General features: G+C 38.0%; 1 protein-coding gene across 2 annotated transcripts in view; it reads left to right on the forward strand.

Annotated features, from left to right (window-relative positions):
* Nucleotides 1-24,950, forward strand: part of SUPT3H (SPT3 homolog, SAGA and STAGA complex component) — a gene marked incomplete at its 3' end in the record, with an annotated part of 513,397 nt that overhangs the window by 259,671 nt on the left and 228,776 nt on the right. For both annotated transcript variants that reach the window (XM_080664742.1, XM_080664741.1), the window contains exon 3: nucleotides 5,069-5,153. In XM_080664742.1, coding sequence (XP_080520868.1) covers nucleotides 5,069-5,153 — 85 coding nt within the window. The remainder of the gene's footprint in view (nucleotides 1-5,068; nucleotides 5,154-24,950) is intronic.

The raw sequence follows: 24,950 nt of genomic DNA on the forward strand, positions 1-24,950 counted from the left end.
ACCTTTTCAGAACCAATGTTAATTGAATTAATTTCTTCCTTTGAAAAACAGATAAAATCATTGAGGTATATGAAAGTTAGAGGTAATAAAAATTGAAGAGTAAGGATAATTTGCATGTGTTTATAACTATCTGATTGCCTTAAATGAATGATCATAGCAAACTTATGCACTCCCCACCCCTTTGAACAGTGGGTAAATCATTCTCAACAAATATTGGGTAAGAATGACATTAGCAGTATGATGTCTGTGTTTGCAAGTGCTATCTAGTGTCAGGTTAGCTGACAAGAGTGTAGTGAGGGCTGTATCCTGCTATTCACTCTAATTTCAGTTAGGAGAAATTCCTGGGTATTATAGTAATACCTAGTTTATAAAGTATAATCAAATAAGTAGTTTGAAGGGAAAAAGGAAACTTTCTTTTGGGGACAGAAAGGCACTCAGGACCTTCTTACAATAAGCAGTAGTCACTTGGTGTCCATTCAAAGTAATGTCAGTTACCTGAGGTAGAAAAATGTCCAAAAACCAGAAGTAATAAAAAAAAAAAAGTAACTAACTCCCAAGACCACAGCAATTACTTAACCACAGCATCCAGAATAAGTTAACCACATTAGAGTTTGTAGCCAGTAGTAAGTACTGAAAGCAGCTCAGCATCCAAGAAGACGCATACATGGCAGTAAAGAAATGTCTCTTTGTCCTTTCTTTTTGGTGGGTTTCATGGATGCTTTATGAGCTGGTCTGCTTGTGGGCCTTGTGTTTTCCCTGACGGGCCTAGCAGGTTCTTTGCTACAGATTTTTATAAAAATTACCCTCTTGGCTTCTTTTTCAGAATCTATTTTCCTCTATAATTCAATTAGCTTTATTGAGGTGTAATCTATAGTAATAGCAGGGTAATATGCTAATTAGACCAGACGTCATTCTGGACATCCTTCCTGGTGAAGCCAGCCTGGGTGCCTGTGGGTGGCCTGGGGGAAGCCAGCCAGGGTCCCAGGTGCCTGCGGGCATCCCAGGGGGAAGCCAGCCTGCCGGCAGCCGGAGGAAGGAAGCCCGGGTTCCAGGTGCTGGAGGGAAGCCGGGGTTCCAGGTGCCAGAGGAAAGCCAGTGCCAGGAAGGAAGGCCTACTCTTGCATGAATTTTCGTGCATCAGGCCTCTAGTTGACTAATAAAATTGCAAGCTATTTAAAGTGTACAATGTGAGGACTTGGTATACGTATACATTGTGAAAGGATCTCCTTTATTATAGGATCCCTTTCATTTAAACATAATCAGTCCTTCACTCTGTTCTTAAACAGGGCTTGAAAATTTGAAAACAACTATTTTAAACCCAAAAGTGGACCCTATTAAATACACTGAAAAATAATATAAAATCCTGTGACAAAATCCAGAAGTGCAAACACTTTTTTTAAAAAATTCTTTAAGGGAAATGGAATATTTTCACATATAGAAACAAAAAGAAGTAGTGTCCTTATTACCCTTCCTGCATTTATTTTTATTCATCTTTTTCAATGTTATGCATATAAAAACCTTCATCTCTTCTTAATTTCATAATTGGTATCTAATTACCCAATTTAGTACAATTTTATTTCTCACAAGAACTTTCTTATAAAAGTGATTTTTGTAAAATACAACTTTAAAATAATTCTTGAAGACAGAAATTTTTAGGATTTAAAGATTATCTGAAAAGGCACTTTTTTGTTTAAATTGAAGTAAAATTGACGTATTATTAGTTTCAGGTGTACAAAATAATGATTCAATATTTGTGTATACTGAGAAATGATTACCACATCAAGTCTAGTTATCTGTCACCATACATAGTTACAAAAAATATATTTTTTGTGATTAAGACTTTTAAGATATACTCTCTTAGCAAGATTCAAATAAGCAATACAGTATTATTAATAATAATCATCATGTTGTACATTACATCCCAGGGCTTATTTATTTTATAGCTGGAAGTTTGTTCCTTTGGAGTCCCTAGACACATTTTGCACACACACACCCAACAGCCAATCTGTTCTCTGTATCTGTCAACTTTGTTTTTTGGTTTTTTTTTCAGATTCCAAATATAAGTGAGATCATATAGTATTTGTCTTTCTCTTTCTGATTTCACTTAGTGTAATGCCTTCAAGGTCTAAACATTTTGTTGCAAATGGCAAAATTTCATTATTTTTTATGGCTGAATAGTATTTTATTGTGTGTGTGTGTATGGACTAATGTATATTTAAGTTTTATTTTTAGTATATTATGCAGTAACATCATTATTTATTTTTATTGCTCAAGTTGTAACAATTCACTTGACTAAATTAATCCAATTGACTAAAAGATAAGACAACAAATTTAATTTAAATCTCTAGTGAAAAGAACATTTTAAAAACATATGTTAAAAACAATCCAATTAACGTGTTTTTAAAATGTTCTTTTTACTAGAGTTATTAATTGAATTTGTTGTTTTATCTTTTAGTCAATCATTTCAAGATGATAATTTTTTACTTTTTCTATAGTGAGATTTGAAGTAAATTAAAAAAAAAAATGGGAGGAAAACTTTTTTCACATAGTCCAAAGAATTCAATCCTATCTAATAAAGAGGGAATATGCTAATTAACCATCACTCCATCACAAAGATGGCTGCACCCACAGCTGAGGCCAAGTTCCCATAAGGAGCCTTAACAAGCAATCAGCAGGGACCTGAGGACACCCTCCCCTGCCCCTGTGGGGCTTGACAGGGGACCTCAGGCTGGCAGGGCTTGACAGGAGATCTCTGGCCGCGCCCCCCCACCCAGCGGGGCTTGACAGGGGACCTCAAGGTGCGCTTCCCATCCTGGTGCTGGGCTAGGGGACCTCAGGCTGCTCCCCCAGCCCCAGCGCCAGGCGACCTCAGGCCGCACCCTCTGCCCCAGCACCGAGCCAGGGGAGCTGAGGCTGCGCCCCCCTGCCTGGCGGGGCTTGACAGGGGACCTCAAGGTGCACCCCCAGTGCTGGGTCAGGGGAACTGCGCCCCCCACCCAGGGGGACCTGAGGCTGCACCCTCCTGCCGATGGGACTTGACAGGGAACCTGAGACTGTTCCCCCCTCCCGGTGCCGGGCCGGGGGACCTGACTCTGTGCCCCGCCCACCCCCTCCCCCCCCCCCCCCGCCTGGCAGGGCTTGACAGGGGATCTCAGGCCATGTCCCGTACCTGGCGGGGCTTGACGGGGGACCTCAGGGCATGTCCCCCCACCCCCGGTCTGGGCTGGGGGACCTCAGGCCACTCCCCCCATCCTGGTGCCAGGCCAGGGGACCTGAGGCTATGTTCCCTGCCTGGCGGGGCTTGACAAGGGTGGGACTAGCCAGGTCTGGATCTATCCCAATGAGGGGCAGGGGGGCTGGCCCGGTCTGGGTCTGGGTCTCATGCTATTTTGAAGCACACGTGGGTGGGCGGGGACTTGACTCTGGGTCCCGTGGTGTGCCCCAGACTCTGACGGGAGGAAGGTTTTCATATACATTTTACTAATTTTCTTTCATCTCTCACACTTCTATTATAGAGAAAGGGCAAATAGCAATATTAAGTTATTTCCTCTAATTAATCTTCTTTTAATGTGCATGAATTTCATGCACTGGGCCACTAGTACTGAATATATCAGTGAAAACAACAGAAGGTTCTCTGAATAGTGTCAGATATATAAAAGGGTTTTGTTTTGATGTAGTCCAATGTATTTTTTTTCTTTTGTTGCCTGTGCTTTTGGTGCCATACTTAAGAAACCATTGCCACCCTGACCGGTTTGGCTCAGTGGATGGAGCGTTGGCCTGCAGATCGAAAGGTCCCAGGTTCAATTCCAGTCAAGGGCATGTACCTTGGTTGCGGGCACATCCCCAGTAGGGGGTGTGCAGGAGGCAGCTGATTGATGTTTCTCTCTCATCGATGTTTCTGACTCTCTCTCCCTCTCTCTTCCTCTCTGTAAAAAATCAATAAAATATATTAAAAAAACAAAACAAAAACATTGCCAAATCGAATGTCATGAAAAATTTCCCCTCTATTCTGGGAGTTATATAGTTTTAGCTCTTTAATTTAGGTCTTTGATCTATTTTGAGTTCATTCCCCCACACAAATTATCGAAAAAGACTGTCCTTTCCAAATTAGGTGTTGTTTCCACTCTTATGGAAAATCAATTGACCTTATATGTAAGGATTTATTTTTCATCTTTTTATATTTAGGAGAGAACCACATTTTTTTTCTTCATTGATAGCCTTGGGTGATATAGGCAAAGTGCCTTCTGTGGAATAGGTATTTTCCTAGTTCACACATGAAGTTATCACCATCTGGGTGTTAGTTTTTTAAACTTTTCTCCATATTAGGTTCTACAAACTGACCTACCTTGCTTGGGTTCCTGGCATTCTCTCCTATACCTTTAGTACCATGCTAGTTGAAGTCCAGGTTATAGGATGCTAGGAATAAATTTTTGCTGCAGGGTCTCTTATCCTGTGGAACTGTATTTTGTCATTATGTCTGACTTCTGTTTTGTTTTCCCTACTGCTGAAATATAAGTTTTTAATATAGTATTGTGCATTTTCAAATGTTTTCTACCAGGAAGTGACTCTCTGCACATCTGGTTCACTACTTGAAAGTTGAGAATAGGACTTTTAAGAACAGTTTTATAATCCATTCTTGATAATCGGCTTGTATATACTTTAAAATGATGATTTATAGCATTTACATAAATTTTTCTTAGTAGCTTTTATTTTAATTATATGCTATTATAATTTTCTGTATGGCTGCTATAGAACTGTATTGGCAATTTGGATGTGGTAATATGATTTTCTGATTATCAGTGTTAAATGGTTGTTAATATTTTACATTTTGAAAAAGTAAATACCCCTAAAAATTTCTACACAAATCAAGAAATAGCATAGATAACACCACTTTTCACCTGGTGTAAGAGAGATGCAATTCATTGTCCATAGGAAACTGTACCTCTGTTATTTGAGAGAACAATTTGTACTTTATTAAACAGACTATTGTAGTAAATATCTTTCACCTTTTCCATTCTTAGCTTTGCAATTCTTGATATTGGTGTGATTAATTTTTTATTTTTTGCAGGTTTTCTTTAGGTGATTCTAGGAGGCCTCTTCATGAAACAGCAGTTTTGGTAGAAGATGTGGTACACACTCAGTTAATTAATCTGGTAAGAACATATATAATCTCATTTGGTATCTCTCCTCTGCATTCTGCTTATGTTGGGATTGCATTTGGAATTTTTTTTGTCAGTCTTATTGAGTTACAGTTTACATGTAGCAAAATTTCACCAGTTTTGATGACTTATTCTCGTATGACTACCAACACAATCGTGATATGTAGACATTTTCATCATCCATAAAAGTTCCCATGAGTCGCCTGTATAAATCAGTTTTTTCACTTACCCTCTGACCCCTGGTAATAGCTTTTATAATCTGTGTTCTATCACTATACAAGCATAGTTTTTCCAGAACTATTCTTAAAACTTTTTTATTTTGAATTTTAGACATCAAAATACTGTACAAATAGTACACAGAATTTCTAAATACTCTTCAACTCCATCTGTTAACATCTGATATAACTATAGTACAATTATCAAAACCAGGAAGTAATATGGGCATAATACTGTTAATACAATTATCAACCTTATTTGAATTTCATCTTTTTTTTCTCATAAATTAGTATATGCTTTAGGGTACATTTCTAATTTTGTATTCTATGCCATTGCTTAAATTGTCTATGCATGTGCTAATATGACATTTTTAGTTATACAGATTTTATAGTATATTTTAAAGATTGTTACAGCTAGTCTTACCTCGTAATTTTTCTTTCTCAATATGCTCCTGGCATTTCTTGTATGTTTATTTTTCCAAGTGAATGTTAGTATTAAATTTTGTAGCTTCATAAAATAGCTTGTTGGTATTTTTATTGAGATTGCATGAATTCATAAATTTAGAGAGAACTACATCTTTATAGTGTTGAATCAATTTAAGAATAGGGACTGTCTTAACATTTTTTTTCAAGACTACTTTTGTGTCTTTCATGAGTGTTTTAACATTTTTCTTCTATAGGCTTCATATATTTCTTGTTAGATTGATTCCTAAGTGTAATCTTCTTTGGTGCTATTGTAAATGGGCTTTTCTCAATAATTATATCATGACTGAAAACTTCTGAAATACGTAAGTCTACAGATTTAAGAAGCTGAGCCCACTCTAAACAGGGTAATCCCCCAAAAATGCATGTTCCAATTACTGAATACTAAAGACATGATGTAAATCTGAAAGTAGCCAGATTTTTTATGATAAGGGAACAATGATTTGAAACATAGCCGAAATCTCATTAGAAAACATGGAGACTAAAGGGAAATGGTAGTTCTATCTTTAATATTTTGAGAAACCTCCATACTGTTTTCCAACTTACATTTCTACTAACAGCCTACAAGAATTCCCTCTCTCCACATCCCACCAACACTTGCTATCTGATGTCTTTTTTTTTTTTTTATAATAGCTACCAAATAGGCAAAGGTTGATATCTCATTGTGGTTTTGATTTGCATTTCTCTGATGATACGTGATGTTCAGCATCTTTTCATCTACCTGTTGGCCAGCTGCATAAATTCTTAGGAAAAATGTCTATCAGATCCTTTTCTCATTTTTTAAAAACTTTATCAATGCTTTCATGTATGTTTTATTTGGTTATTATTAAATATCAGTGAGGATATTATTATTCCTAATTTGAATGGCCAAGTGAAGAAAGATGATTTGCCCAAAGTTACAGGCTTAGTAAGTGGTGGAGTTGGAACCAGATTTGGGGCTTCCTGACACCCATCCTTTGCAAGTGTTAAAATTATTTCTTTTTTTATTTTCTTTTGCTATAGAGTTGTATGAGGTCCCTATATATTTTAGATATTAACCCCTTATCAGATAAATGGTTTACTAATATTTTCTCCCATTTCATAGGTTGCCTTTTCATTTTGTTACTTTTTCTTGCAGTAGCTTTTTAATTTGATAAAAGTTTTAGTTGTTTATTATTGCTTTTGTTACTTGTGTTTTTAGTGTCATATCCAGAAAAAAAATCATGGGCAAGACCAGTGTCAAAGAGTTTTTCCCATGTTTTCTTCTGGGAATTTTATAGTTTCAGGTCTTACATTTAAGTCTTTAAGACATTTTGAGCTAATTTTTATGTGTGATGTAAGATAGGGTATCCCAAAAAATGCATATATACTTTAACAGTTGATAGCTCAATTGATGTTTCCTTCTTTTCAGATTTAACCCATTGGAATTAGTAATTATTCAAAGTGTGTATGCATTTTTGGGACACCCTGTACATATAGGCATCCCCTGCTTTTTGAAAGTTTACGTTCCGCCACTTCACTTTTACTAAAGACCTACCTCAGTACCTGTTTTCACTAACCTGAAGAAATCTGAAGAGGATTTTGACTTTTACAAAAAAGACAAAAAGGGAAAATAGTGTTCAGTCCTTGTTTTGTATTGAGCCATTATAGTGGCAGTGGTACCCAGAGCAATGAGAGTGGCTCCTTCCTGGGAACTATACTCAGTATTGCAGCATCAATAAATGAATTGCTCTTATAATGCTCTCAATAATAATATCCTTTCACATTCCAAGCTGTCATGATTTCTGATGACTATATAGCTCCTTTTATTTTCTGTTCATTCAAAGTTACTTGTCAGAGAGTCTCTTCATTTTATGCATAGAATATAATTACCATTTCATTTCAAAATTATATCAGATTTTCACTATATTAGTTTACCAGGTAATGAATAAGCTATTCAATCTGTTGTACTGTTTTCATATCAGAACCAGTTTTTCAGGGTCATGGTAATAATCTTTAATTGTGAAAATTAGTAACAAATTTATGTGTGAAAATTGATTGCTTAAATCTCCCATCTTGGTCAGCATGCGCTGAGTTGTCTATCCCTGCTCCCCCATCCCCCTCCTACTTCTAATACTTTTTAACTTGGCAGTTAACCTGGTAGAAGGAGCTTATGCAAGGCCCTGCTCAATCCTAATCACCAGTTCTGTGAGGCGTCACTTATGCCACCTCAGTAATAGTTTATGTTTTAAAATAGTCATAAAATTTCTTGTGCAGAACTTCAATTATAAGGGTTATCAAAATAGGACAAACTAATATAATTTGTGATTGCATAAAATAAAGGAAGTAGCGGTACCAGGGGGACCTCATGAATCACAGAATGGAAGCCGACTTCTAGCTAACTAAACATTCAGACTTTGTACTGAGTCATAGCATGTATATGTAACTCAGCAAACTGGAACACACTCTGTGTTTATGTGAATGGGATACAGGAGTTCACAAATACCATCTGGGGGAAAAAAATCTTGGTCTGTTTCGTCTGGTCCTACTGTGGAGTAAGTGAAGTACCACATAGTTAGCATAAACAGACTGAAAACACACCCACTTTGTGGAAAACACACATGTGCCCATGTCCACATACAGCAGTGGTTCTCAACCTTTCTGATACCGCGACCCTTTAATACAGTTCCTCATGTTGTGGTGACCCCAACCTAAAATTATTTTCATTGCTACTTCATAACTGTAATTTTGCTACTGTTATGAATCGTAATGTAAATATCTGTGTTTTCCGATGGTCTTAGGCTCTACAGCAGCAGTTCCAGGGTCGCCTGCTACCAGGTTAACTGCCAAGTTAAAAAAAATTTTCTATTTAATTAATCTTATTTTCTCTCCTATGTTACCACCTCATACTTCAAGAGATACTATTGCATCTCCTCTTTAAAAAAAAGAAATAAGTTCGTATTGCTGTTAACAGATAAGTAGTTTTTAATCTGTGACACAGTATGGGCATATTTGAAGTAGAAAACCTCTTGAGCTACATTTTCTCTGAATTCCCCTGGGTAATTTGCTACAGCATAACCTAGAGGACCAACCAGGAAGGGATTTCTAATTACCCCCGCCACGCCCCCCCCCCCCCCGCCCCAATTCTTAGCATGTCTTTTTTATCCTGCTGCAGAATATCTCACTAATAGTCAATTGTTCAAGGTAAGAAAAGCTCAGAGCACAAGTTGTTCACAGTACTGATAAGTTATATGTAGTGTCTCAGGTTACTAGGTTTTCTTAGCATGGGTATAAAACAGTATCTTCCCCTTTTTCTTCATGTGTCAAAGATTTTTCTTAAGGCTTATTTTTCCTCCCCTTTGCTGGTCTGCTAGGCTCCCTTCACCTCACTAAACTGTACTAGCTGATGGGATCCTATATCATTCTTGGACTTCTGACCTGTGTTGAATGTTTCAGTTCTGGCTGAAACATCTTATAAATATGTAATGTATAGTTTCCAAGAATTTTGGATTTACCAAAGAGATGCAGACCTTTTATAAAATTCCCACTCAAGATTGAGTTGCATTACTTACTTAAAATAGGTAGAGATTTGTACCAATTGGAAATCATGTGGCTGAATTGATATTATGCTGAGAATAATATCCTTTTTGCTAATATCCATTTGTAGTAAAGTTCAAAAATTATAAGGATTTTTTATGGCTTTATGGCTATTTTTATTTCTCCATTTAACTCAAAGTTAAATATTAGAAAAATCTTTTTTATACATAGAGTATAATTATTTACCATTTAATTTAAAATCATATTGGATTTTCGCTATATGAGTCTATCAGGAACTACAGATGCTCTTCAACTTATGATGGGGTTGCATCATGATAAACCCATTATAAACTGAAAATATCCTGAGTTGAAAATGCATTTCGTACACCTAACCTATCAAACATCATAGCTTTGCCAGCCCACCTTAAATGTGCTCAGAACAATTACATTTAGCCTTTATTGGGCAAAATCATTTAACACAAAGTCCATTTTATAATGAAGTGTTGAATATTTCACAAAATTTATGTGATTATGACTTGCTGCCTCATGGTGGACAATTACGTTGAGTTTCATCTCAAGAGTAATTGCCTTCCTGTTCTTCCTTTCAATAGAAGCAGAAGACACAGATGGGTGTTTCGTAGACATGATGGGATTCAAAAACTCAAAACAGAATACCAACAATTGCTAACAGCACAGTACACTGTGCACTGTGTAGAGTATCTGTTGTTTACCCCCGTGATTGCGATTGTGTGGCTGACTGGGAGCTGCACCTCTCTGCCTCTGCCCAGCATCATGTATGTATCATATCACACAATGCTAGCTCAGAAAAAGATCAAGATTCAAAATTTGAAGTATGGTTTCTACTAAATGCATTCACTTTTGCACCACTGTAAAGTCAAAAATAGTAAGTCACCCAGCAGGAGTGAGTCCTGTGCACTGAAAGGTTGCTGTTTCAACTGAGGGTTCCATCCCCTCTTGGGGCATGTAAGAAGGCAACCAATCAATGTTTCTCTTCTCACATGTTAGCATGGGTATAAAACAGTATCTTCCCATCTTTCTTTCTCTCCCTCACTCTCTCCTCCTGCCCCCCTTTCTCCCTCTCTCCCATTCTCCATCTCTCCCTTTTTCTCTCTCCCCCTCTGTACGCATGATTCTTTTTCTAGAATCATTTTGTTTTAGATTTATAATATTTTGAAATTTTCTTAAAATTTTATATGTATATTTTTATTGTACATATACAGACCTTTTCCTGGTTTCAAAAATAACTACTATTTCTGTATTAGTGATTTAAGTTGCAAAATTTTAACCAGTTAACATTGTCTTATTTGTTATCTATACTAATAAAAGGATAATATGCTAATTAGACCGGATAGACCGGACATCTTCCGGACAAAGCCACAGTGGCGGGGGCTGAGGCAGAGGCGGTTAGGAGTGATCAGGCCATCAGGGGAGAGTGGTTAGGGACGATCAGGCCAGCAGGGGAGAGCAGTTACGGGCGATCAGGCAGGCAGGGTAGAGCAGTTAGGGATGATCAGGCTGGCAGGCAGAGGCGGTTAGGGGCGATCAGACAGGCAGGCAGGTGAGCAGTTAGGAGCCAGCAGTCCCAGATTGCGAGAGGGATCCTGGATTGGAGAGGGTGCAGGCCGGGCTGAGGGGACCCCTTCCCCCCGTGCATGAATTTTGTGCACTGGGCCTCTTGTGTAGATATAATTAAGAGACTTTATTTCTCAGATCCTAGTACTGAATAGTATTCTATACTTGAAAAATATATAATTCTTTATTAAAAGATGGGTGTGTTTTTTTAGTCCCTTCAAATATTTGTATCCATCCTGATGTTATATTAGGGATATACCAGGTAATTTTAATATATTGGGATAGGGACCAATTTGTTTATGATAATAATTTCTAGTCATTTTTATATATCTTGATGAATGTGTAAATCATATTCTTAGTTTCCCCCAAATATATTAATTATCCTTATATACTTTTCTAGAGTAAGTTGTTCTGAAATTCTAATGTATATAATCTGAAATTCATAAGGTACTTCTAAATAGAGCACTGATATAAATTTGACTTCAATTTTTTAAAGTTAATGGAAGGAGATATAAGGTTTATTAAATAAGTATCAATTAGAAAAGGATGAAGAAAAAAATCTTAAGAATATTTTCAGACTAATTTTGAAAATGATGTTTTATTATCAGTAAAATTATACTGACTGCACTCTAATCCAGCTAAGAATTGACAGTAAGCAATAAAAGTTGATAGATACTATAAAAATGCTGCTCATTATACACTATGTTTAATTGAAAAATGTATCTGTTTTTCTTCTTCACAATAGAGTAGAAGCAGCAGAATGGTGATTATTTACTAAGTGAGGCATTGATAAGAAACCACAAATAGCCACGAGAAAATAATTACTTAAAAATACAAATACACAAAATTATAGGTATCTAGGTGGTCTAGGAGAAAAATTTACAAAGTATGTTCCAGAAAGTATATACAGTAATGTCTAAAGTCTCCTAATAAAGTTTTTTGGTTGCAGAGACCATCACTCATAAATAACAAATTATGATTATTCATATTCCTAGGGAAGGCTTCAAACAATTAGAAAAAGTTGATATATTCAGGTTATTTTTTTAGAAACGCACGCCTCCCTCCTGCTCTCTGTGGCCGTAGCCATCTTGGTTGGGTTTATTTGCATATTTGCTCCTGATTGGCTGGTGGGTGTAGTGGGATTATGGTTAATTTGCATATTACTCTTTTATTAGATATGATAGGTACTAATGGGTATTTATCTGACTGAATGGACAGTACACACCTCTAAGGTCCCTTCTAAATTTGAGTATCCTGTGGCCCTCTGAAGTGAAGAGTATTGTTTTGTGAGAAGGATTTATATTTTGTGGAGAATAGTTAAAAAAAAATGTACTTGAAAAAGAGAAATCCCAAGAAAGGGAAGCAGAATCTCTTTTGGTGTGGAAAACATAAATTCAATCTTAAGTCTCTGATGGAGATTTACTAGACTTGAAGTTTGTAAAGAGGAAAAGTAATATTCTTCTATATGAAAATGGTCTTAGCCAGCAAAATGTCTTAGGCATAATGGGTAACTTGATAACATTAAAATAGGCATCATTTAATAGACCTACAGACAAGGTAATTAAATGTATCAAAAAGAATAGGTTTAAACATAATTGAAAAATATATTCAAAATATTGAACTTGTTTAGAAGTTCACCATATTTCTGCTTGCCCTGGTAATAGGCTTCAAAAAGAAAAGTTCTGGTAATGCCTTTTTCCTTGAAAATTTCCTCTTGAAGACTCTTGTGTCCAATCACTAGACTTCAGTAAGACGTGATGATCTTATGAGAAGTAAAATACCTAGTAGTGTTCCTAACAAATTTCTTGTGGTCCATATAAAGAAAAAGTAATTTTTTTTTCAGTTTCTTCTCCTATTTTCTTTTACTTTCATCATAGAAGTCTCAGCTTTATTCTGTTCAATAATATTGTCTGTGGTAGCTTTAAAAAAATTGTTCTTTTTTTCTAAATATACAAACATTTGATTTTATTAAGAATAACATTGTGCCTGGCTCGGTGGCTCAGTTGGTTGGAGCATTGTCCTGTACACTAAAAGAGTTGAGGGTTCGATTCCTGGTCAGGGCACATGCCCAGGTTGCTGATTCCATCTCCAGTTCAGGGTGCATATGGGAGGTAATAGATAGATAGAGGTAACTTTTCTTCCTCCCCTCTCCCTTCTTCTCTTTCTAAAATCAATAAACATCCTTGAGTGAGAATTTTTTAAAAATTAAGAAAAAAAGAATAGGGTGTTATGGGTACCTTGTGTTTACTAGGAACTCAATTTGTTGTTGTTAACCCTTGCCTGAGGATATTTTTCCCATTGATTTGTAGAAAGAGTGGAAGGGAGAGAGGAGAAAGAGAGATTGACAGACAGACAGACAGACATCAAAATGAGAGAAACACATTGATTGGTTGCCTCCTGCCCAAACAGGGCCTGGGATCAAACCTGCAACCCTGGTGTGTGCCCTTTACCAGGAATGGAACCCTTAACCTCGGCACGTGGGGCCACACTCTAACCACTGGAAAACAAGAGCCATGGTAGAACTCAGTATTTTTAAACGTTTGTGTGTTTTTGTTTTTGTTTTTTTCCATTTAAAAGCAAAACTATTAACTCCCTTTTTTTATATAAATAACTTTGGTATTTTCTATCATGTTGGATATAAAATAAAGCCACTGAATTTTCATATAAATCAGAGATCAGGCATTGATACAGTTACTATTGTTCAAATGTCTCGCTTGTAGAAATAAAGAAAATACTAGAATTCAGCCTTTTTCCTCTAACATATCTAATTTATTTGTGGGTTTTTTAATGCTATTCAGGAAATGAAAGTTCCTTGGAAGCAAGGAAGAACTTATTTATCTATGTCAGTATGAAAGAACAAATGGCTTCTCTTCAAAAGAGGGAATGATAATACTTTTTAAAAATTTACACTTAAATTTTAAAGTCAATTGTTTCTTTGTTCTGACTTAGTCTTTATGCTTGGATAAGATACTTAGTAATCATTGATACCTAAAATTATGTTTGGATTTCAGAATGGATTTAAATGATGTTGTCAGGAATAGAATTCCGATTTTTAAAATTTATTATTTTATTTTATTTTTATTGTTGAAAGTATTACAAATCTCTCTCCCCACCCCCCTATTGGCCCCCTCCACCCTGATTCCGCCCTCTCCCCAGGCCTTCACAGCACTATTGTCTGTCCATGGGCTAAGCATGGGCTAAGCATATATGCGTATGAGTTCTTTGATGAATCTCTCCCCCCACCCCCTCCACTTCCCCCACTCCACCCTCTGAGATTCCTTAGTCTGTTGCATGCTTCTATGTCTCTGGATCTATTTTGTTAGTCTGTTTATTTTGTTCATTAGATTCCACATGTAAGTGAGATCATGTGGTACTTGTCTTTCTCTGACTGGCTTATTTTGCTTAGCATGATATTCTCTAGGTCCATCCATGTTGTCTCAAATGGTAAGAGATCCTTCTTTTACTGAATAGTATTCCATTGTATATGTAAATGTACCACAGCTTTTTTATCCACTTATCTACTGATGGGCACGTGGGCTTTTTCCAGATCTTAGCTATTGTAAATTGTGCTGCTATGAACATAGGGGTGCGTACATTCTTTCTGATTGGTTTTTAGGTTTCTTAAGATACTAGAGGCCCAGTGCACGAAATTCGTGCATGGGGGTGTGTGTCCCTCAGCCCAGCCTGCACCCTTTCCAATCTGGGACCCCTCGAGGGATGTCCAACTGCCCATTTAGGCCCGATCCCACCGGGCAGTCGGACATCCCTCTCACAATCCAGGACTGCTGGATCCCAACTGCTCGCCTGCCTGCCTTCCCGATTGCCACTAACCGCTTCTGCCTGCCAGCCAGATCACCTCCTAACCACTCCCCTGACAGCCTGATTGATGCCTAACTGCTCCCCTGCCAGCCTGTTTTCCCCTAACTGCCCTCCCCTGCAGGCTTGATCACGCCTAACTGCCCTCCCCTGCAGGCCTGGTCCACCCCAACTGCTCTCCCCTGCAGGCCTGGGTCCCTCCCAACTGCCCTCCCCTGAAGGCCTGGTCACCCCTAACTGCCCTCCCCTGCAGGCCTGGTCCCCCACAACTGCTCTCCCCTGCAGGCCTGGGTTCCTCCCAACTGCCTTTCCCTGCAGGCCTGGTCGTCCCCAACTTCCCTCCTCCGCTGGCTTGGTCACCCCTAACTGCTCTCCCTTGCAGGCCTGGTCCCTCCCAACTGCCCTCCCCTGCTGGCCTGATCACCCACAACTGCCCTCCCTTGCAGGCCTGGTCCCTCCCAACTGCCCTCCCTTGCTGGCCATCTTGTGGTGGCCATCTTGTGTCCACATGGGGGCAGGATCTTTGACCACTGGGGGCAGCCATCTTGTGTGTTGGAGTGATGGTCAATCTGCATATTACTCTTTTATTAGATAGTATAGAGGCCTGGTGCACAGGTGGGGGCCAGCTGGTTTGCCCTGAAGGGTGTCCCAGATCAGGGTGGGGGTTCCCTTGGGATGTGGGGCGGCCTGGGCGAGGGGCCTATGGTGGTTTGCAGGCCGGCCACGCCCCCTGGAGACCCAAGCTGAGGCCCTGGTATCTGGGGTTTATTTATCTTCTACAATTGAAACTTTGTAGCCTGGAGGGGAGCCAAGCCTTCTGCTTGCTCTGTGGCGGCAGTCATTTCTATTGGCATTTATGTATCTTCTATAATTGAAACTTTGTAGCCTTAAGCAGAGGCCTGGGCTGGCCAGGGTGTGCGGAAAGCTTGGCTTCCTCCATCGCCGGGGGCAACCCTAGCCTCCTGCTCTTTCCAGCTTGGTGGCTGCCGCCATTTCTGTTTGGGTTTATGTATCTTCTATCATTGAAACTTCGTAGCCTTGAGTGGAGGCCTAGGCCGGCAAGGGCAGGCGGAAAGCTTGGCTTCCTCCATTGCCAGGGAAACCCAAGCCTCCCTCCTGCTCTCTGTGGCCGTAGCCATCTTGGTTGGGTTTATTTGCATATTTTCTCCTGATTGGCTGGTGGGCATGGCTTGTGGGTGTAGCGGAGTGATGGTTAATTTGCATATTACTCTTTTATTAGATAGGATATTTCTAGATGTGGGATCTCTGGGTCAAACGGCCATTCCATATTTAATTTTTTGAGGAAACTCCATATTGTTTTCCATAATGACTGCACCAGTCTGCATTCCCACCAGAGATGTACTAGGGTTCCCTTTTCTCCACATCCTTGTTAGCACTTGTCATTTGTTGATTTGTTTATGGTAGCCATTCTGACAAGTGCTTCTGTTTTGTGTACTTATTTTGTGTGTTTGTTTGTTTTAGAATATAAGTGAAAACATATGGTATTTATCTTTCCCTGTATGACTTCTTTATGGGAGAGATAGGTGAAAAAGTTGAAAGGGATTAAGAAGTACAAATAGGCAGTTATAAAAATAGTCATGGGGATATAAAGTACAGCATAGGGAATACAGTCAATCATATTATAGTAACTATGTATGATGTTAGGTGGTTATTAGACTTACCAGGGTGATCACTTTATGATGTATGCACATGTCCAATCACTATGTTTGCACGCTGAAACCAATATAATATTGTACTTCAACTGTAATTGAAAAGTAAATATTAAAAAATAGAATATATGGAGGCAAAAAAAATGAAATCCCTAAAAAATATAAAGCCATATGCTATATGTATTTCTGGGGCCTCTTTCCTGCCTTTGAATGTCTCAACATACACAGTCTATCTCTATTTCTCCTACTTCTACTTCTCATTACCAATATGATTAGAGATCTTAAAATTCTTAGATATCAGCTTAAATAATTTATCTGTGAATTTCCCCATTCCCTACTGTCTGTCCCCTTAGGCTTTATGTCCCTAAGAAACCTGCAGATACAGAGCAGTCTAAATTGCCTTCATTAATTTGTTTCAATCCTGGATTTTTAAAGTTTTTCCATAAACGTCATACTTTTTTATATTATTACTATAATTTGAATATAACTTAACTATCAGTGAAATGAGAACACTAAAGCATTTATTTTTCTCCAGCAAATCCTGAATTTTCTCCTAAATGAATTTTTTTTTAGTCCCATCATTTTGTATTGAGTTTTGTTACTTTCCCACGAATGAATGACTTTCAGAATATTGTATGAAAAAGTTTCCCAATATGCTTGCAAAACACATGGAAAGATTTAATAAGCAGATAATGGTGTGGAGTTTGAGAGATGGAACAGAGAAATGGATAAATGAATAGGTGAGAGAAGGCTCAGTAGATAGAAGAGAGTCAAGCCCCCTTAATGCACACTGTTCTAAAATGAGTATAAACTTAAGTTATTATTGGGCCTAAATTAGGTATTTCCTATGAATGCACTTTTAAAATGTGAGTCAATATTTTAATGTTACCCTTTCCTTATAATTGTTATTGCTAATGGTGATTATATTTTTGAAACTCTAGCTACCAGAATTTTGGGAGAGTCAATTACCCTTCCTGAGTTCATGTGTTTTTTGTTTGTTTGTTTGTTTTTGTGTGTGAACTAACCCTTTAAGCATTTTAACATCTAATACCTTGACATTTGTGTAGGAGACTTCTGTTCAGGGGGGTGGGAGGAAACTTAAAATTCAATGTCCTTTACTAATCATCCAGCACTGCTATTTTAAAAATGATTCTTTTCTACCAGCTAAAATCATGTAACATAATACTTTCAGACTTATACCTGCATTTAACTGCATTTTTCAAAATATGTATTCTTAAAAGTAAAATTATTTTTTGTGCATTATGCAGCTGAATTTACAAAAGACTTGTAACTTCTAATAATCAGCTTAATCTGATTTTAAACTCTTGATGGTTTTGAAACAGGAATTTTTGTTTGAAAGGAAGATTGGCTTGTTAACTGAATTATGTAATTATAAGTAGATGTGGTCACAGCTGCTTTTGATTTCTTTGTTATATACCTGATAGGAAACAAGTTTTGAAAAATATTTTTCCACTTCTTACACTGACACCTAGTGTTCACTATTCCTGATATCTTAAATATTGAATTTAATTATTAATAGCTATGGAACTAGATTTACATTAAACATTTGTTAGCATTGCACCTGTTAACAGATAAATAGCTCCTATTTTCAACACCCGTTCGACCAAGTTTTTCTAGTTACAGAGGTGACACCATTATGAATCAATTGCTGAAACTATTGATTCAGCAGGACTCAAGGAAGCATAGGATTTGAGAAGTAGAAGGAACTTGAGGGAGTTCTCAAAACTAAAATTCTTAAAACCTCAGTGTTTAGTCATGTCCACAGTTTCTTCAAGTTGCAAGTCCAAGTGGATGATTTTGTTTTCTGTGAGCCTGGCTCCTGGGTGATAAGAGGTAACAAATCACATTTAGTCCTGTTAGCATTGAGAGTTTGATATTACTGCTTGTATGGGAATAAAGCAAGATTAAGTCATTTCAAATTTTTGACATGGGTGACCTTGTGATGTTATATGTTTACTATTTTCTTGTGAATTCCTAAGGGTGATTTAAGTGCTCCAATTTTTCTAGTAATCAATGAGCAAACATTTTATTATCCTTCCTTTGATCTGTTTACTATTTATCATCTGCTATTTGATATCCACTGCTTTAGATGCAGGAGATAAGTTTCTCATGAGGTCTTCTTTTATACTGTTTTCATTAACAGAAAAGATAAGAATAAAGAAATGTTGAAAACAATTAGAAAGAATTTTTATTACCATTTCTTCATTTTTAATAATTCTAGTATATTTCTCACGTGCTCCTGTTTTGGTTTGGATTTCATTATATTTCTGAGTTAATGTCTTCAGGATTTTCAAATTCACCCACAAATCAACCAAGTTGCTAGAAAAGAACTGCCAATCTCTTTGTTTTTTTATTATATACATATACTAGAGGCCCGGTGCACGAAATTCGTGCACGGGGGGGGGGGGGGGCGGGGGGTGTGTCCCTCAGCCCAGCATGCACCCTCTCCAATCTGGGACCCTTCGAGGGATGTCCGGGCAGTCGGACATCCCTCTCACAATCCAGGACTGCTGGCTCCCAACTGCTCGCCTGCCTGCCTTCCTGATTTCCCGTAATTGCTTCTGCCTTCCAGGCTGATCACCCCCTAACCACTCCCCTGCCAGCCTGATTGATGCCTAACTGCTCCCCTACCAGCCTGTTTGCCCCTAACTGCCCTCCCCTGCAGGCCTGGTCACCCTAACTGCTCTCCCCTGCAGGCCTGGGTCCCCCCCAACTGCCCTCCCTTGCAGGCCTGGTCACCCCCAACTGCTCTCCCCTGCAGGCCTGGGTCCCTCCCAACTGACTTGCCCTGCAGGCCTGGTCGCCCCCAACTTCTCTCCTCTGCCGGCTTGGTCACCCCTAACTGCCCTCCCCTGCAGGCTTGATCGCCCCCAACTGCCCTCCCTTGCAGGCCTGGTCCCTCCCAACTGCCCTCCCTTGCTGGCCATCTTGTGGTGGCTATCTTGTGTCCACTTGGGGACAGGATCTTTGACCACATGGGGGCAGCCATCTTGTGTGTTGGAGTGATGGTCAATCTGCATATTACTCTTAGATAGGATAGAGGCCTGGTGCATGGGTGGGGGCCAGCTTGTTTGCTCTGAAGGGTGTCCCGGATCAGGGTGGGGGTTCCCTTGGGGCGTGAGGCAGCCTTAGCTAGGGGCCTGTGGTGGTTTGCAGGCTGGCCACGCCCCCTGGCGACCCAAGCTGAGGCCCTGGTATCTGGGGTTTATTTATCTTCTACAATTGAAACTTTATAGCCTTAAGCAGAGGCCTGGGCCCGCCAGGGTGTGCAGAAAGCTTGACTTCCACCATCACCGGGGGCAACCCTAGCCTCCTGCTCTTTGGGTTTATGTATCTTCTATCATTGAAACTTTGTAGCCTTGAGTGGAGGCCTAGGCTGGCAAGGGCAGGCAGAAAGCTTGGCTTCCTCCATTGCTGGGAAAACTCAAGCCTCCCTCCTGTTCTCTGTGGCCATAGCCATCTTGGTTGGGATTATTTGCATATTTGCTCCTGATTGGCTTGTGGGCGTGGCTTGTGGGTGTAGCGGAGTGATGGTTAATTTGCATATTACTCTTTTATTAGATAGGATATACACACACACACACACACATATTCAACCTTTTTAATTCTACTCTAGCACATGTGACATTAAAGGTCTGAAAGGAGCTTGTCAGATATAATAAAAATGAATAAAGTAGGTAACAGTTGTGGAGTACATAGGTTTCCCTTGGCTTAAATGGTTTGAAACTTCCAATTCAGCATATCAACGCATATTTATGTTGAGTTAAAATTGGAGCAGTAGTAAATAATGTGCATAAGTGCTATGGATCTATGTTTATGGATAATTAGTCAGATATTTAGGTCCGCCCCTTATAAGGCAGAACAGAGTAAAATTTCAAATCACATATTTTCTCAGGTACTTAATAAAAATGCATAGATGTTATACTTTTTTAATTTACAAGTTCATTGGCTTTCATTTTATTCAAATTGCTTATTTCATTTAAAAGCCCAAGTAAAATTAAAGAAGGCATAACACTTACATATAACTTAGTGGAAGTTCATCTTTTGTTCCCCCTTTGTTCCAGGTGTAAAAATTGGCTGAAACTGCTGGGGCAGGCAGTTATTTTAGAATAGTTTCTGGTTTAATGTTTTATCAGTTCCAAGAGTAAAATAGGCAACTACTGAAATTTTATTTTGCTACTCTTAATGTAGACCCCTGTTAAAAATAGTATACAATTATGTGGATTCTGATATAAGTAAAATCCTGTCTCCTCAATTATACTGGATGTATAGGAGATCGAGTTAGATTATTTAGCCACACAGAGGCTCCATTATTCATTCATTCATCATCATCAAAGGTTTGTTGTTAAATGTTCCAATCATTGTTTTAGGCATAGGGGATATAATGCTAACATACTAGTATAGTTCTTGCCCTCATGAAGCTTATATTTTTGTGTGCAAGCACAATCATTAAATATCAGATAATGTTACCTGATGTGAAGAAAATAATGCAGGATAAGAAGAGGGAGAAATAAAATTATATTACTTCAGAGGAGATTATATTTGCACATAAAATCAAATGGTATCAAGTAAGATACCATGTTCTAGGGGAAGAACAGTCCAGACTAAGGGAACAGGAAATGTAAAGGCCCTGAGACTGGAATGTACTTCAGAAGCAGTGAGAAATATCATTGTGTTGGCATGGAGTGAATGATGGATCCAGTGGTAGGAGATGAAGTGTAAAAGGGGAAAAGGGTCAGATTATGTAGGCATTGTATTTCTCTCTGTGTCACTTCCACTCTGTTGGACTTTGTACAGGACAGATGTTTTTAAAAGGTTTGATTTACATTGATAGATAAACCATGTTAAAGAGTTGAATTTCATTAAGTCTTAATAGGAAACCACTAAAGTTTTTTAATAGGAGAGTGATTTGTGCTCTGATTTAAGTGTGTGTGTTTTTTAATATGTATTTGACTTTCAAGTAAAAGCACATCGGTTTCAACAGTATCTCTGTTCAAGTGAAGGCTCTTTTTCATGATGCCAACAATTTCTGAGTATATAATACAGTATTTTCAACCACATGCACATGGTTGTGTAACAGATTGCCAGACCCCCCTGCATGATTTAAGGTTTTTAAAAGATCACTCCAGCTCCTTTGAGGTGATTAGGCTGTAGGAGTTTTGGGGTGGAAGCAGGTAGACTAGTTAACAGGATTCGGTAGTGCATTGTGGTAGCTCACACTGGTGTGGTGATGGAGAGAAGTGGTCCAATCTGGGTTGGTTTTGTTTGTTTGTTTGTTTGTTTTTGGAGGTTGCACTAACAGGACTTTCTGACAAAGTGGATATTAAATGTGAAGGTATGGAAGAAATCAAGGTTGACCTCTATAATTTTTATCTAATCAGCTAGATGAATAATGGTTTGCAGCAAATATTTAGTATTTGATATTAGTTGTGTTAAAGTTTTGAAGCCTGTAAGACATCTGAGAAATTGAGTAGGCAGTTTAATTTATGATTTTAATTCATGAGAGAGGCTGTGATAAGGATAAAAATGTTGAAGTCATTGGTATGTAAATGGGATTTAAAGTAATAAGATAGTAGGGATCATCTGGGAAGAGAAGGAAAAGACAGAAGAATGGAGATATTCCAGCTTTCACAGGTTGGAGAGAAGAAGACACTGGCAAGGTAGGGTGTGACATGAGGAATGGTATCCTGGTAGCCAAATGAAGAGGGTGTTTCAAATCCTGTTGAGAGGTTGAGTAAAATGAGGATAGAGAGTTGATTAATTGCAGTTAATGAGATTTGGCAAAAGTAGTTCTATTTCAGTGGTGGGGACAAAGTCTTTTAGAATTAATAACAGAATTGGAGATGAGAAAATGAAGGCAGAAATGATAGTCAATCTTTTAAGGAATTTTTGTTCCAAAGGGTAGTGTCAACAGATGTCACGGTTGCTCAGGAAAACCTGGCTTGTGCCCATCATCCCAGCATCATTACTATTAGCACTCCTTCTACTGTCAAAGAGAGAGGATGTGGCATCATGGGAGGATTTTACTGAATCTAATAAGTGGTATTCTAATGAATCTAGTAACATAATTGTGATGCCATAGACTTTAAATTATGGGAATATGAAAGATTCTAAAAGAACAAAGCAACTGTACCCCAATTAAGATACTTTTGTTGTATATTTACCATGTCTGAACATGATTTACATATGTACTCTTTCAAATGTGTATTTTAACTAGAACTTTCCTAGGAAAGTGGTTAATGAAGTTTATAGGTTAATGAAGATTATACTTATTTTTTCATGTTTAGTAAATTTCTTCAGTGGAACATGGACACAGAGGAGCAGATAAATCCTAAGTATTTGCAGCTGGATGAATGTTAACTAAGTGAGTCCCCCATGTAACCAGCACACACCCAGTAAACAGAGAATGACCAGCGCACAGGAGCCCCTCTCATGCCTCCTGGATACTAACAACCTTTCCGTGCATAACCACTTTTATGACGTTGTTGTAGTTCACTTTTTAATTTGGATTAATTATGGACTCACAAAATATTGCAAAAAGAATACTTGAACCCTTAATTTGAATTAATTATAGACTCACAAAATGTTGCAAAAGGAGAATTCCCATGAACCCTCCATACAGCTTCTCCCCATGGTAACATCTTACACAACTAGAGTACATTATCAAAACTAGAAAATTGACATTAGTACAGTACTACTAACTAGGATTTCTCCAGTGTTTACATGCACTTGTGCACACACATGTGTACTTCTATGACCCTTTGTCACGTGGAGATCTGTGTGACCACCACCACAGTCAGGATACAGAACCCTCTCATGTTACTCCTTAAATATGCACAACTCCTCCCTATCCACCCCTCTTTCCATACCCTGGCAACCACTAATGTTCTTCATTTCTGTCGTTTTTAAAATGGAATCATGTAGTATAAACCTTTTCAGGTTACCTTGTTAAATTCAGTATCAAGGTCTTGGAGATCCATCCAAGTTGTTTCGGGTATCAAAAGTTATGTTGTTTTTACATCTTAGTAGTATTCCTTTTCATGGATGTACCACAGTTTGTTTATTCATTCACCTGTTGAAAGGCATTGAATTGTTTGTATATAAGTCTCTGTGTGGACATAGTTTTCACTTCTCTAGGATAAATGCCATGGATTTGTGGTTCCTGGGCTGTATGGGAAGTGCATTTTAGATTCAAGAGTCAAAATCCCTCCTGAAAATTTTAGGACTTGTATGCATGCATATAAGCCTAACCAATGGACACAGACACCAGGGAGGGTGAGGGCGTGAGTGGGGGGGAAGAGGAATGGGGAGATAAGGACACATATGTAATGCCTTAATCAATAAAGAAAAAAAATAAAAGAAAAAACCTCATCGACAAAGGCAAAAAAAAAAAAGAAGAAGAAGAAGAAGAAGAAGAAGGAGAAGAAGAAGAAGAAGAAGAAGAAGAAGAAGAAGAAGAAGAAGAAGAAGAAGAAGAAGAAGAAGAAGAAGAAGAAGAAAGAAGAGAAAAGAAAAGAAAAGAAAAAGAAACAAGAAACTGCCAAACTGCTTTCCAAAGTGGTTATACTTTGCATTTCCATTAGCAATGCAGGAAAGATCCAGTTTTTCCATATCCTCACCAGCATTTGATATTGCCAATATTTTTTTATTTTAGTCATTCTTATCAGTGTGTTGCAGTACCCCTTTATGATTTTAATTTGCACTTCCCAAATAGCTGATGTTAAACTAATTTTGTTCCTTGTTTGCCATAGGTATGTCCTCTTTGATGAAGTGTTTGAAGTCTTTTGCCCATTTTTAATTGCAATGTTTGTTTTCTTACTACTGAGGTTAGAGAGTTCTTTATTTGTTCTGGATACAAGGTCTTTCTTGGATATATAATCTGCAAATGTTTTATCTCAGTCTGTGTCTTTTATCTGAACAGAATACTCTGACTTCTAACACTATAAATACAATCTTGCTCATGTTTGAACTTTATATAAATGAAATCTTACAGCGTATATTTTTCTGAGTCTTAACTCCATTTACTCAACATCATGTTTGTGAGATTCATCATGTTGTTATGTGTAATAGTGATTGATTTCATTCTATACATTTGCCACAGTTTATTTATCCTTTTCACTTCTCATATATATTTGGATTATTCCAATTTAGACCTATTATTAATAATGTTCCCATGAATATTCTTGTACAGGTATTTGATGAACATAAAGCACACATTTAAGGGTATTTTTAGGGACAGTGTTATATAGTGTCTAAAATGTCAACTTTAATAAATAATGACAAATCGTTTTCCACAGTGGCTGTGTCAGTTTTTACTCCGTGTCAACTGTGTATGAGACTTCCATTTACTCCACAACCTTGTTGTCACTTGCTATACTTGACTTTCTTTTTTATTTCAGTGGTTCTATTGAGTATGTTTATTGCAATATTTTTGGTGGTAAAATATACATAACATAAAATTTATGTTCTTTTTTAAATGTATAATTCAGTGTATTAAT

Source organism: Plecotus auritus, assembly GCF_963455305.1.
Source record: "Plecotus auritus genome assembly, chromosome: 4".
Lineage (NCBI taxonomy): Eukaryota > Metazoa > Chordata > Mammalia > Chiroptera > Vespertilionidae > Plecotus > Plecotus auritus.